The sequence below is a fragment of the Scyliorhinus canicula genome, chromosome 4, assembly GCF_902713615.1.
Source record: "Scyliorhinus canicula chromosome 4, sScyCan1.1, whole genome shotgun sequence".
NCBI classification, from domain to species: Eukaryota; Metazoa; Chordata; class Chondrichthyes; order Carcharhiniformes; family Scyliorhinidae; genus Scyliorhinus; species Scyliorhinus canicula.
This window is the reverse complement of record NC_052149.1, coordinates 181,321,934-181,336,425: the sequence shown is the minus strand read 5'-3', so window position 1 is coordinate 181,336,425 and position 14,492 is coordinate 181,321,934. Positions and strand designations below refer to the sequence as shown.

Here is a 14,492-nt window from a genome sequence, read left to right as displayed (position 1 = left end):
CTATTTCTTTCTAAAAATATCTGCCTCATCCTTCAGCCGTTCTTTTCCAACCATCTGATCAAAAATCGTTTCTGGCAATTGCACTTCACCTTTCTCTTCACTCTCTGATTACTGCTCTTGTTGTAACCTGTGACTTTGCAACCTTGTGACTACACAATCCGGAAAAATCCCAGGATACCCGTCCTTCAACACTTCAGTTGTCTGATTTTACACTGGCTTATCAACCTCAGTAGGCATCACTCCCAACTGCGATCGAGTTGTATTCCTGGACATGATAGTTTCTCTATTATTCCTACTATCACTTCACCACTCTTCACTGGACTTTCCAACCTTATCTTACATAATAGAACACTACTCCTCTCACCCTAAATTCCACATATTACCACCTTTTCTGGCAACATTCTTCCCAAACTATGTAACTCCTCAAGTCTTATCATTAAAGATTGACTAGATCCTGTATCTCTTAAAATTGTGACTTCTTTACCTGCTCCTCCTGATACACATGAGTAAACATTATCCACACAAGTAAATTCTTTAAAGATATCTGGCACCTTCTTATCAATCACATCTTGATCAGGCTGTACAATCTTTTGCACCTCCTTCGCTTCACTTGGTCTTTCCTTTACCATTTTAACAAACCCCACTGTCTTATCCTGTTTTACCACATCAGCCTTCCCAGTGCTTTTCTTCAACCACCAAGACTGTGACTTTACATGGCCTAGTTTATGACAGTGAAAATATTTGAAACTTTCCATTTCTTTTCCACCCTCCTGGATTTCTTTTTGAGTCTGAGGTACACTCCCCTTATTGCCTCCCATCGGATCACCTTTGCCTCTACCACTTGAGTATTTCTCATGTCCCCAGTTTCTATCCTTCACAGGCTGAAACTGATGTTGGAAACCAAGCTTTGATTTATGAACTAATTCATAATCATCTGCCATTTCTGCTGCTAACCTCGCAGTTTTAAGCCTCTGCTCTTCCACATTCGTTCTCACTACATCAGGAATTGAATTTTTAAACTCCTCCAAAAGTATAATTTCTCTGAGAGCTTCATATGTTTGGTCTATTTTTAAAACCCTTATCTACCTATCAAAATTACTCTGATCCTTTCAAACTCAATATATGTTTGATGAAATTCCTTCCTTAAATTTCTAAACCTTTGTCTGTAGGCTTCAGGTACTAGTTCATATGCCCCGAAGATGGATGTTTTCACCTCCTCATACGTCCCAGATACCTCCTCTGGTAGTGATGCAAACACTTCACTAGCCCTAACTACCAGCTCTGTTTGTATCAGTAATACCCACATGTCCTGTGGCCATTCCATTTGTTTCGCTACCTTCTCAAATGAAATGAAAAAGGCTTCTAACTCCTTCTTATCAAACCTTGGCAGTGCTTGGACATATTTAAATCGATCGCTCCAAGCCTTCGACTATGATGCGCTTTCTCACTATCCTCATCACAATCATCCAACTGTATGTTTCCCTTCACGTCTTCCAATTTTAACTGTCATGTCCCCCTCAAATTCCCAATTTGTTATGGGCCAGGGTTTAGGGAACCCCAAAGTGTATCATGGAGTTCACCTGACCCACAACTTTTCATAGATTGCGGTATGGGAAGCACATGGCCCACTCTACAAGTGTGGTACAGCAGAAATCGAAAAGTATTTTTTTTAAAGCAAAACCATGTTTATTCGATGAACTCATGTTACCCTTTTTAAAACATACAGTGAACATCTCAGCAACCATTAATTCAAACACAAACCCCAAAGAATACAACACTAAGTAATCCTTAATAAATTCCAAAACAAACTCCAGAAGACAAAAGGAACACCTTTTAACAGAAGCATATCAGGTTTAAATTCACTACTGAGAACATTTATAATTCTGAATTCACCAAATGATCAAGAGATAGTCTTTTCATGGCAGTGAGAGCAACAGTACGCCTGCTTTGTCTGGCTTCAGCTCCAACACTGAAACGAAACCAAAAAAACACAGACACATCCAAGCCTTTCTCAAAGTGAAACTAAAAAGCAGAGCAAGAGCTCAGCTCCACCCACAGTCTGACATCACTGCAGTAACATGAACAGCTAAACATTTCTTAAAGTGACATTCTCATGACAATGTCATGAAGTATAAGAGTATTCTTGGGGAAAGAAGAAATAAAATTGAATGCATAACATACATAGTTATACACCATATTGTAAGTTAATAGTTCCATTTTGTTTAAGCCTTGTATATACAATAATATTTATTTTTGTTAAAAAAACACAAAGCTTTGAGGTGTAATTCTATTGGTTAAAATTTGTTACTCTCCCATGCCCTCACTGGCGGGTCAAAGGTGGGCGGGTCAGGAAGTGGAATTTGGCAGGAAGCTCAAAAATTACATTTCACTGGCATGAATTTGTAATGGAATTGACCGATGGTGCCCACCATAACGGATCGGTAATACCCCTGGAGGCTGGCATGAAACTCATTTATATCCCGCTAATGCAAATAAAGGCCCAACTGGATTCTTCACCCCATGCCCGATTCTCCATTATGTGAGAAAACAGGTCGGTGCAGAACATGTTTGTACCAACATGGCATTCAAATGTTGTGACTTGACATTAGAAGATCTTGGCTGCCTTCAGAGTTTGAGATGGGCACAGCCAATGACCCTGGACCCCCACAACACTGGGTGGGGGGTTGATCTTCCAGCCTTTGTGTCTTCGAAGGGGCCGATATTCCAGCCTCAAAGTGTCCCTGGAGATCCATCTTCTTTCTTCAGAGATGGGTCACTGATATTGGGCACCATTTAAAAATGACACACACATTAGATGGTGAGACGTGCCAGTTCAGCCCACCATGGAAGATGGCACAAAATTCCCAGAGCATAATTAATTACAGCAAGGATGGAAGATATGGCTTGGTTTCCTGTCAGTCTGCACACTGGAAAACAATCCTTGCCCCTGCCCCCACCACGGAACTTAGTCCCAGTTGGGAGAATCCTGCCCTAGCTGCATAGTCTGCCCTAGGTGTCTGGATCATTCTTTATGTTAATGGTCTCTAACAGGATCATAGCAACCAACATGTAGGGAAAACATTGTTAAAACTATTGTTCCCGTTTATAAAAGCACAGCATCTCCTGCTATTTCATGAATTCAATCTCCAGAACAACTAATACAAAGTTTGAAGTCATCGACTAAAATTCAATGATTCCATTCCTGCCAAAAAGTGATTATTGCAAGTTCATTCCTAGTAAGATTTACCTATTACAACAGTAAGAAATGCTGAAGTAATTTCACAATAATACATTTCAAGAAATTCATATTGATATATTGTTCTCTTCATAATTGGAAAGAGGCATATTGGTCAAGAGTGGTTGTGTTACTGTATTATTTTATGAGTATTAGTATTCTAAAAATAAACATTTTAACTGAAATAATATATTAAATTCTTTACTTTTTTCTTTTTCTCCATTTGCTTCTCTACTTTTCAATTTTAAGTTTGATATTATTCCTAGGTGATGCACACTTTATGTTTTATGTAATAAAAACCAAATACTGCGGATGCTGGAAATCTGAAATAAAAACAGAAAAAAGCCAGAGAAGCTCAGCAGATCCGGCAACAGGAGAGTTAACATTTAAAGTCTGTATGACTCTTCTTTGTAGCCGTTCAGATATATTTTGAATCAGATTCTCTGGCCTCCCATTCCATGTGTTCCTCGGCGGTGTGAGGCGGCCCGCCGTCCGCTGGCTTTGGGATTCTCTGTTCCCGCTGCCATCAGTCGGAATTCCCATTGAAGCCACCCCACGCTACCAGGAAATCCCCAGGCAAAGCGCGCTGCCTGTGGGACCAGAGAATACAGCCACCAGCCAACGGCTGGAAAATTCCGGCCTTTACGTAACCTGTTTTGAAAAGTTATTAAACGTACCATTTTCTTCTACCTCTGAGTTTCATCATCCATTCGGGTGCTGGGACTTGGATTGTCAAATGCTCTAAATAGTTGAAAGCTGACTTCAAGTGGATGAAATATTGACAGGAAAATTGTGACTTGTTTTAACAGATTTACCTGCCTGAAAAATGGCAGATAATGAGGATAACAGAAAGGCTGTTATGCGGAAATATCATGGGACCAATAATTTAAAACTCCAGGGTTGCATCAATCTGTTTCATACACAGACATTGTTCATATGTTTCTAAAAAATCCATAGTCAACAACAGCCTGGTGCTGCTTAAATGTTACAACACCAGGTTAAAGTCCAACAGGTTTGTTTCAAACACGAGCTTTCGGAGCACGGCTCCTTCTTCAGGTGAATGGAAAGGCTTGTTCCAGAAATGTTTATATAGACACAGTCAGAGATGCCCCGGAATGCGAGCACCTGCAGGCAATCAAATCATCAAAGATGCAGAGAGAGAGGTAACTCCAGGTTAAAGAGGTGTGAATTGTCCCAAGCCAGTTCAGTCGGTAGGCCTCTGCAAGTCCAGGCTTGTTGGTGGGGGCCGAATGTAATGCGACATGAATCCCAGATCCCGGTTGAGTCCGCATTCATGCGTGCGGAACTTAGCTATAAGTTTTTGCTCAGCAATTTTGCGTTGTCGCGTCTCCTGAAGGCCTCCTTGTAGAATGCTGACCCGGAGATCAGAGGCTGAATGTCCTTGACTGCTGAAGTGTTCCCCAACTGGAAGGGAACAGTCCTGCCTGTTGATAGTCACACGATGCCCGTTTATTCGTTGTCGCAGTGTCTGCATGGTCTCGCCAATGTACCACGCTTCGGGACATCCTTTCCTGCAGCGTATGAGGTAGACTACATTGGTCGAGTCGCACGAGTATGTGCCGCGTACCTGGTGGGTGGTGTTTCCACGTGTAATGGTGGTGTCCATGTCGATGATCTGGCATGTCTTGCAGAGATTACCCTGGCAGGGTTTTGTGGTGTTGTGGTTGCTGTTCTGAAGGCTGGGTAATTTGCTGCAAACAATGGTTTGTTTGAGGTTGCGCGGTTGTTTGAAGGCCAGTAGTGGGGGTGTGGGGATGACCTTGGCAAGATGTCCATCCTCGCTGATGATGTGTTGGAGGCTGCGAAGAAGATGTCGTAGTTTCTCCGCCCCAGGAAAGTACTGGACGACGAAGGGTACTCTGTCAGTGGTGTCCCGTGTTTGTCTTCTGAGGAGGTCGGTGCGGTTTTTTGCTGTGGCGCGGTGGAACTGTCGATCAATGAGTCGAGCGCCATATCCCGTTCGTACGAGGGCATCTTTCAGCATCTGTAGGTGTCTGTTGCGCTCCTCCTTGTCTGAGCAGATCCTGTGTATACGGAGGGCTTGTCCATAGGGGATGGCTTCTTTAATGTGTTTCGGGTGAAAGCTGGAGAAGTGGAGCATCGTGAGATTATCTGTGGGCTTGCGGTAAAGCGAGGTGCTGAGGTGACCGTCCTTGATGGAGACGAGTGTGTCCAAGAATGGAACTGAATTTGGAGAATAGTCCATGGTGAGTTTGATGGTGGGATGGAACTTATTGATGTCATCGTGTAGTCGTTTCAGTGATGTCTCGCCATGGGTCCAAAGGAAAAAAATGTCATCGATGTATCTGGTGTATAGCATCGGTTGAAAGTCCTGTGTGGTGAGGAAGTCCTGTTCAAACTTGTGCATGAAGATGTTGGCATATTGAGGTGCAAATTTGCTTGGGACAATTCACACCTCTTTAACCTGGAGTTACCTCTCTCTCTGCATCTTTGATGATTTGATTGCCTGCAGGTGCTCGCATTCCGGGGCATCTCTGACTGTGTCTATATAAACATTTCTGGAACAAGCCTTTCCATTCACCTGAAGAAGGAGCCGTGCTCCGAAAGCTCGTGTTTGAAACAAACCTGTTGGACTTTAACCTGGTGTTGTAAGACTTCTTACTGTGCTCACCCCAGTCCAACGCCGGCATCTCCACATCACTGCTTAAATGTGTACAGCGACGAGCAACCCAACTGCTCAGTCTATGAATCAGTAAAAAAGATTGGCTGTTGACTGGCAGTGACACCTTTAAGATTTTTTTTAATGGAGGTTCTTCTGGTTGTTGGTGCCATTGGTAGTAGTAGATATGATGGAGATCTCCTTGACTGTCAGAGAGTGCCTCTATTGATTCAAACCTGGGACAATTATTATGTGTAGCCGAATGGCATCTTCATTCTGAGCACAATGCTGATCCCAGGGAAGCAGAACATTTGGTCAAGAGGTTAATACAGCAGCATGACCTCAAAATTCAAATGCCTCAAAATGTTTAAGGTCTCATTTTGGCAAGAGTACATCCAGTCGTGTTGCATGTGGTGCTGCTTTGTGAACTTTGTCCAATTTGTGCTGCTTCTCTGGATCATCTTACGGTACTCAGTTCAAAAGATGTAAGGGTTGCTGAATGATCAATCTAGAAAAAAGGATGGCATCTCAACTGACAAATGGGAGACAAAGTATGAGGCAGCCAAAAGAAGAAGAAAGAGGATTTACAACGACAGGATATAGCTTGAAAAAAGTTGCATCCAGCTCAACAAAGAGAAGATCAGGCTTTAAGCCAATCCCATGCCAGTGTTTGGGAGACTATCTTACATAAAAGTGCAAGGTTACAGTCATGGAGATGGATTATGGGTATCACCAAAGAGTGGCAAAACATCAGCATTTATGATTGACCAATGAATTGCGGCAAGTCACCATTCACATCAATCTTTTCTGAGAGGTACAGAGAAAGAATTGAAGGGGAAAGTAAGGATTGTAGAGGTTGAGGAAAAGGAGAGAAAAAGATTGCTGTGAGGGCAACTTTGTATTTTTTGTGAATGGGAAAATAAATTATTGTTTGTGGTTGGAGGCCCTCATTATAGAACTGTAAATTCCAACTCATTATGAAAAAAGCCACAAGAAGTGAATTAGTTCCTCTAAAAAAAACATTTTTCTTGTTCCAGGGCTTTGAGAAGAGAAATCTTATTTGTTGCAAGAAAATGTATTATAGACATGGCATTAAAGCTTATAGGCCTCACTTTTAACTCAGGGTGGGTTTGATGCATGTCAAGGATAATCGGCAAATATGAGGTCCAGGAAATGTTATAGCCCTGTGTTATAACCCCGCATGGGATTCATCCAGCTGGGATGATTGTTCCCTAGTGCTTATTGGGCTGTGAGTTAACCAGCACTAGTATAACAGGTTAGCCACTGTAGCAGCTGACAGCAAGGAGTGAGAATCCTCAGATGTGCAACTGGGTCCTGTGTAAATACTGCTGTTATGTAGCATAAGCATCTTTCTTATTAACTCTTTGGACGCCCCTTTGCCGGTTACATCATTGGCGACAAGGATGAATTAGAGATGCTGCCCGCCTTCCCAGAATTTTTTTTTAAGAGGGTGGAAGAAGTACAGACTATTCATTGCGGCAAAACCCTTTTTTGGAACCTGTATTGAAATGGCAGGTGAGTGCCGGGCTGAGGATTGATGCTAGCTTATGGAGCGCTTGTGCTGGGAGAGATCCGCGATCTGATATATCTGGTAGTACTGGAATTGAAGTCATCAGGGGGACTTCTGGTGATGGTCACTCAAAGGTTTTGTCCGTATCAATTTGTGGCCCTTTTTTGTGATGCTGGTTTGCTGTGGCAGAATGGTTTACTGGGGTGTAGGTATTGAGGCCGCCACCCTTTTTGACTGTTGTTTGAGTTTGTGAGTGGAGTGATGATTTTGAAAGACTGTTCCATGATGGGCGGGACTGCGAGATAGACTACAGCGGTATTTTACATGGGTTCTGATGTTTGCCACGTGGCTGTGTGTTTTGTACCTCCAGACATTGTGACAGTTGCGTTTTTTATTGTGTGATGTGCTTGAGTGAATCGGTACTGTATAAATTCTGGAGTGACAGCTCCCTGAGCGTTCGGTAGGAGTGGTAAAGTCTCCTTTTTTTTGTACGCAGACTCTGTGGAGAGTGTTTTTGGAGTGTATGGGTTGTAGTGTTGGCCATTGTTTGATGATCTCCCCCCAACCCGCTCTTTGTGTGGCTGAAAGTTACACGGTACAGGTAAGGCCTTGTGTCAATGGACCGGATGCTATGGTGCGCACCGTCCCCAGCATTAACAGCTCAACTGTTAGCAGCTTTTGCCTTTGTTTGGTTGATGAGGGTGTTGGGCCAGATGTAATGTTTGGCGGGGTGTACGCCGATCCATCCTGCTCCCCCCATTTTTGTGGTGCCTTGTTGGTCCTGAAACGCTTTTCTTGTTGTTGTTGTCTGGCCATTGTGGTTTTGTTGCATTGGTTTTTTTGTCCTCTTTATTCTCCTCAATTTTTTCCTTTATCCTCTCCTCCCATGGTCATTTTTGAACGGGTTTTTGGACTGGGGAGTGTGGGGAGGGGGTGCTATAACCCGCAATGAGACTCATCCAGTTGGGGATGATTTTTCTCTCGTGCTTACTGGCTGTGAGTTAACCAGCATTAGTAGCAGCTGACGAGGACCCTGAGATGTGTAACTGGGTCCTGTGTAAATACTGTTACGCTGAATAAACATCATTTTTATGAACTCTTTGGACTCCCCCTTTGTTGTTTTCTTCACCATTTCTAGTAATGAAGGCTACCAATGGAGACCTGAGGAAAAGTTCTGCAAAGTTATCATAAGTCCTTCTGAGGGAGTTCTGACAGGGATATCAAATCCTCATGTGATTGACAAATACAACAAATCATTATTTACAGTCGCCTTTTGAGGGAGGCAAAGGCTTCCTTGTGGGGTGCGAATAAGCACTGCTGCTCCTCTTGTCTTGAAAGGAAACCTTAAAAAAATGTTTTTACCCTTACCCCACCCAACCTCTACTCGACTCAATGCAGTTCTTGGCAACTTTTGCTTGCTTGAAAACCAACACTGTTCACCCATTTACACAAAATAAAATTGCATCAAGGTCCAAATCTAAAAAAAAATAGGACTCCAGCTGCTATCCAGGAGCAGAGGGAACCTGGAGTTATTTTAACCCCTACCTGCCCCATCCAGGCCTAGTTTCTGCTAGTCAGTGATAGTCAAAACTGAAGCCTTTGTTTTCCAGACAAAACAATAGTTAATTAAGCATTCAGTCATCCTTCACTCCTCAATTATAACTTGTACTTTCACATTAAATAAATGTGGACCTACCTGTAATTTTATCTATGGTCTCTTCTGTGACATGATTCATCTGATGCACCCATTCGCCATTGCATTTGAAGTATATCTGTGTGGCTGGTGTTGCTTTGCAGATCAAGGTGACGGGTTTGTTTTTCACAATGTACACATCCTCTGGTTCAACCAAAAAATGAGGCAAGGATTCTGAAGAAGCCACTGGGATGGTTTCAAACTGTGAATCACTGTAATCTGCATCTGAAGAAAAACGCATAGTTTTACAATGTGTACTTTTCTTGCTGTTCCTCTTTGGAAGAAAGCATTCTTGAGATGTGGATGTTACTGGCAAAATATATTGACCATCCTGAGAAGCTGGTGGTGAGATTGCTGTTCAGGCCACTTCAACAGGAAGTTTAAGAGTTAATCACATTGATGCAGGAGTGAAATAGGCTAGACTGATTAGTGTCATGGATTTCCTTCCCTGAAAAACATCCGTGGATCAGGTGAGTTTTTACAACAATTTATGGTCACTTTTTCTGATACCAGTTTTATCTTAAGGAGAATTTGTTGTTTCCCTTTTCTGACGATGGCCATTTAGAAAACAAGTCTGCAATAGGAGTCAACCACATAATTCTAATGAGAGAAATTATTTATCTTTTAACTAATATAATAATCTGCCAAAAGAGATTTATGCAAAAACGGTTGTGATCTAATCCGATTAGTAATTTTCATCAGGCAACAATTTTAATAATTAAAAACGTATTTCTGATTTAAACACTTAGCTACAGTCATATAAGTCACACAACATATGACCAGAGTGCCATCAATTTGATTCATGTACACTACACAATTAATTTGCTGCATTTGTAGTACACAAAGCTGCAATGTATTTGATTTAGTTCTGGACAAACTAAAATAATCAGTCAGATTCATTCCTCAGAGATCCCTTAAAACTGTGCTTTTGAATGTTATTGTCTGAAGACTTTTTTTTAATGAATGAGCACCTCCATTAATTCAGCAAAGGCATTTCATAAAAGTATGCTATTTTGTACGAGTCTCATTTCAAGGTAGAAATGTTTAATTGAATCCTTATTTCTCATGACAGCTGGAATAGCTTCTTATTGCCACTAAATGTGCCTATTTAAAGAGCAACATTCTGTTGCAACCCAAGTCCTTTGATTTATTTGGAGGAAACATAAAACCAGTAGTAAACTTCAAAATTCCAATGTGCCAGAACACACCATGTTCTAAAAGAGCTGAACATTTTCACAAGCTTGTAAAATGATCTAACACAACTGGAAGGCTGAAAACAGTTCTATTCAGCTCCTGACATCCATTCCAGCCCCTAAGTAATCAGTCACCCGCAAACATGAAAATCCATATTAAAGCTGTATATCTAATCATAATAAATAGCAACCAGTGAAGGAACTTTAAGATGCAAGTTGTATCATTTTAAGTAAATTTTCCATTTAAAAGTTATAATTTCAAGTATGAGAAATATGTTTATTCGTAAGGCTCCAACAGCATATTTTATGGAATCAATAAGCTTTCCGATAATACAAGCCACAATTGTCTTGGTCATGGAATCTGGAAGGTGGATTATTATTTCAGTAGCATTTGGGCTTAGGTAGCGACAGGAGTAACCCCAATACGAAAGTGGGAATACTGGTCTTTGTGAGAGAGAGGATATAGAACAGTAACTTCAGCTTGGGGGAAACCGGAGACTGAGGTTTTCAACTGTCGCCTTCTGACGGATTTAGTGGCCCGACAGGAGGTTGGGGTCACTGGCAAATGGTGGGAGCAATTTACACCTCTCGATAGACGTCAGAGAGAACGACACAGACAGAAATCCTGGGCGCGATGATTTTCCACCCCTCTACCCAGTGACATAATAAGGTTCATGCCCAGAGAGGGTGTGACCTCATTTAAATATTTTAAAATACATTTTAATATACTTACCAAGTGACCCCCAGGGTGTCACAGATGAGGCCGAATCTGAGAAGGCAACATGTTCAAGGATTTTGGCGAAGAAAGGAACGTTGTATTTATTTTCAAGGACAGAGGGATCATGGCTTTGTTTGGAGGAGATAGATCATGATCACAGTTTTAAAGGGGCAGAGATTGTTTCAGAAGAAAGGGAACCATTTGCAAAGTGCACGAATATGAAAGCCAGGTCGGGAATTTGTGTGGTCAGATGTTTAGTGGAAATGGGGTTGAGGAAGCAGTAGAGAGTCATGGTCATGAAGAGTTTAGAAAAGGCATGAGAAGCAATCAAAGAGAAACTGCTATGAATGGTCAAGCAAAACAAACATAAATCATTGCTCTGTTGTTATTAGCTTCTAAACAGTTGACAAATCTGAATGGAAATGTGCCTCGTTGTGTGGTAACAACGCACACTGGTACATTTTGTAATGCTCTACTGCAACAATTGCAACTTGCCACAGTGTCAGCATGCAGGTTTCCCCCATCAATTTGTGACACACTGATTACATCAATTCATCAATGTAATGTACAAGACCAGAAAAGGAACTCATTGAACCCTTTCAAATATGTTTCATGTATGCATTTAACTGTTAATGAAAAATAAATGTTCTGAGACTGATGGGAGATATATATCACTCTCTTTCACAGCATGAAGGCAGTGTGATTATATTTGGCATGCACCAACATGGAAAATAAACTAGGTGCGTTTCACCAAACATGACATTTTTTAGTGTTTCCCTGAGTACAACATCTATATTCCACAAGAAACAAGAAGGTGCTAATTTAAAGTTTAATTGAAACTTAATCAAAGACATTCATAGCGATCAAAATAAAATCACCTCAATCATACTGAGCTGCATTCTCCAGCTTTCCACAAGAATGCCACAGGCGAGACACTGACAATTGAAAAATCCATTGACTTCGGGCGGGATTCTCCGGTCGCCGGGCGAACGTGGTCAGGGAATACCACCCATTGGTTTACAGTGAACTGAGGAACAACAGCCCGCAAAACTGTACGCATTGGATAAGCTGTATTATACTCAGGATTAGGAAATCCTCAAAGTTATTTTCAGCACCATGATCCTGTCAATAAACATTGTTTCCTGTGGAGAGAATGACACATTGGCCCCTGCCGGCTGCCGAATTCTCCGGCGCCGGAATTTTGGCGGGACGGGAATCGCGCCGTGCCGGTCGGTGGCTGCTAGCAGCGGCCCTCCCAGCAATTCTCCAGACCGCGATGGGCCGAGCGGCCGCTCATTTTAGGCCGGTCCCGCCCGCATAAATTAGACCTGGTACTTACCAGCGGGATCTGGCTCTGTGGGCGGCCTCTGGAGTCCTCGGGGGGTGGCGCATGGGGATCTGGCCCCGGGGGATCCCCACGGTGGCCTGGCCCATGATCGGGGCCCACCGATCCGCGGGCAGGCCTGTGCTGTGGGGCACTCTTACCCTCCGCACTGGCTGCTATGGACCTCCGCCATAGCCAGTGCAGAGACGAACCCCCTGCGCATGTGCTGGGATGTTGCCAGCACACGCTGGCGCTCCCGCCCATGCGCCAACTCGCTACGGTCGGCGGAGGCCCTTCGATGCCGGTTGGTGTGGCGCCAAACCCCTTCTGTGCCGGTTGGTGGGGCGCCAACCCTGCTGGCACTGGCCTAGCCCCTGAAGGTGCGGAGGATTCTGGGTCCGACGCCGGAGTGATTCACGCCGCTTCTCGGCGCCGGGGCTGCCCGCCCTGCCGGGTAGGGGAGTATCCCGTGGTTTCCTGGGTCAGCTTGAATTCCCACCGGTGAAATCATAAGTGTAAAACTGGTGTAAACAGCCTTTAAAAAGGATAGTTTAACCTACATTTCAGCAACAGATTGGTGGCCATAAGTAAGAGTAATAATGATTTATTTCTTCAATGCACAGTGTGAAAGCGCCATTACACTCTTCCAAATTCTTCCATCGGGCAGGAGATACAGAAGTCTAAGAACACGCACGAACAGACTCAAAAACAGCTTCTTCCCCACTGTCACCAGATTCCTAAATGACCCTTTATGAACTGACCTCATTAACACTACACCCTGTATGATTCAACCAATGCCAATGCTTATGTAGTTACATTGTATATCTTGTGTTGCCCTATTATGTATTTTCTGTTATTCCCTTTTCTTCCCATGTACTGAATGATCTGTTGGGCTGCTCGCAGAAAAATACTTTTCACTGTACCTCGGTACATGTGACAATAAACAAATCCAATCCAATCCAATCCAACATGTCTTAGTAATAATTTAAAGAATTAGATTGATCTTGACCAGAGCGCAGCAGGCCAATGTGCCAATATAAAGAAACGGAACACAAGATTTCATTAATTTAGACCTGCGAGTATTTATGGAGGGTACTGGACTGAGGATGAACAGACAAGGGTCACCAAACTAGCCAGGAATATCACTCATACTAGCAGGAAGGAACAGGCATTCCCACCAAGGGCCAATTCCCTCACCCCTAAGACTGCAGAAGTTCCAAATTCTCTGTGAGGTAAGCAATGAAAGACATTGCCTACTTCCATTGCTTCCTTGTCCACAATGCACCCTTAACAAGGCACTCCAACACTACCCCTAAAAATCTCAAAAGCAGTCACTTCAGGCGGAATACAAAACGTACAAGCTTCTGCTGAAGTTGAAGTGCAATGGTTGCTCTCATGCAGTTTTTCTCTAATCTGGAAGCATTCTACGGGCAGGATTCTCTTTTTGGGAGACACGTTATTTTTGTGAGGGCCACGAAGAATCCAGCACGAGTTTGAAGAGTCGAAAGAAATAACTTTATTTACAATTACATATATACAACGATGTGGAGATGCCGGCGTTGGGCTGGAGTGAGCACAGTAAGAAGTCTTACAACACCAGGTTAAAGTCCAACATGTTTGTTTCAAACAGTAGCTTTCGGAGCACTATTCCTTCCTCAGGTGAATGAAGAGGTATGTTCCAGAAACATCTATACAGACAAACAGCAATATGTATACAACAGCAGCAGTACTCCACCATTGCTCTATCCTCTAGCTGGTTCCACACTGGCCAGCTCTATTTATGCAGGTGACTCTGCGAATGAGTTCTCCGCCCTCCTAATTGGGGGAGCCCAGACTCACCTGAGGATTGTGGAGAGAGCACACATAGGCTGTGGAGGCTCTCAATTCCATTGCTGAGAAACTGCTACAGGCATTTGCAAATATCAGAGAGAGAGAGAGAGAGCGAGAGAGAGAGAGAGAGGGGCAGGACATTTTTCTGATAAGGCCTGGCTTGGGGTTCAGCCTGAGGCTGGATTTAAAAGCTGCCTGCCTCCCTTTGCGCCGTAGACTACTGGCGTCAATCCCGTCCCCGCCGTGTCCCAAATTCCCCGTCCTCCGAGGGGGGCGGGAATTGCGCCGTGCCGGTCGGCGGGCCCCCCTCGGCGATTCTCCAGCCCA

The 14,492-nt window shown here is 43.3% G+C and overlaps 1 protein-coding gene across 1 annotated transcript in view; it reads right to left on the bottom strand.

Annotated features, from left to right (window-relative positions):
- unc5a (unc-5 netrin receptor A) overlaps positions 1–14,492 on the bottom strand; it is a 717,175-nt gene that overhangs the window by 302,086 nt on the left and 400,597 nt on the right. Inside the window, exon 2 of the mRNA XM_038795643.1 lies at positions 9,104–9,325. Coding sequence (XP_038651571.1) covers positions 9,104–9,325 — 222 coding nt within the window. The remainder of the gene's footprint in view (positions 1–9,103; positions 9,326–14,492) is intronic.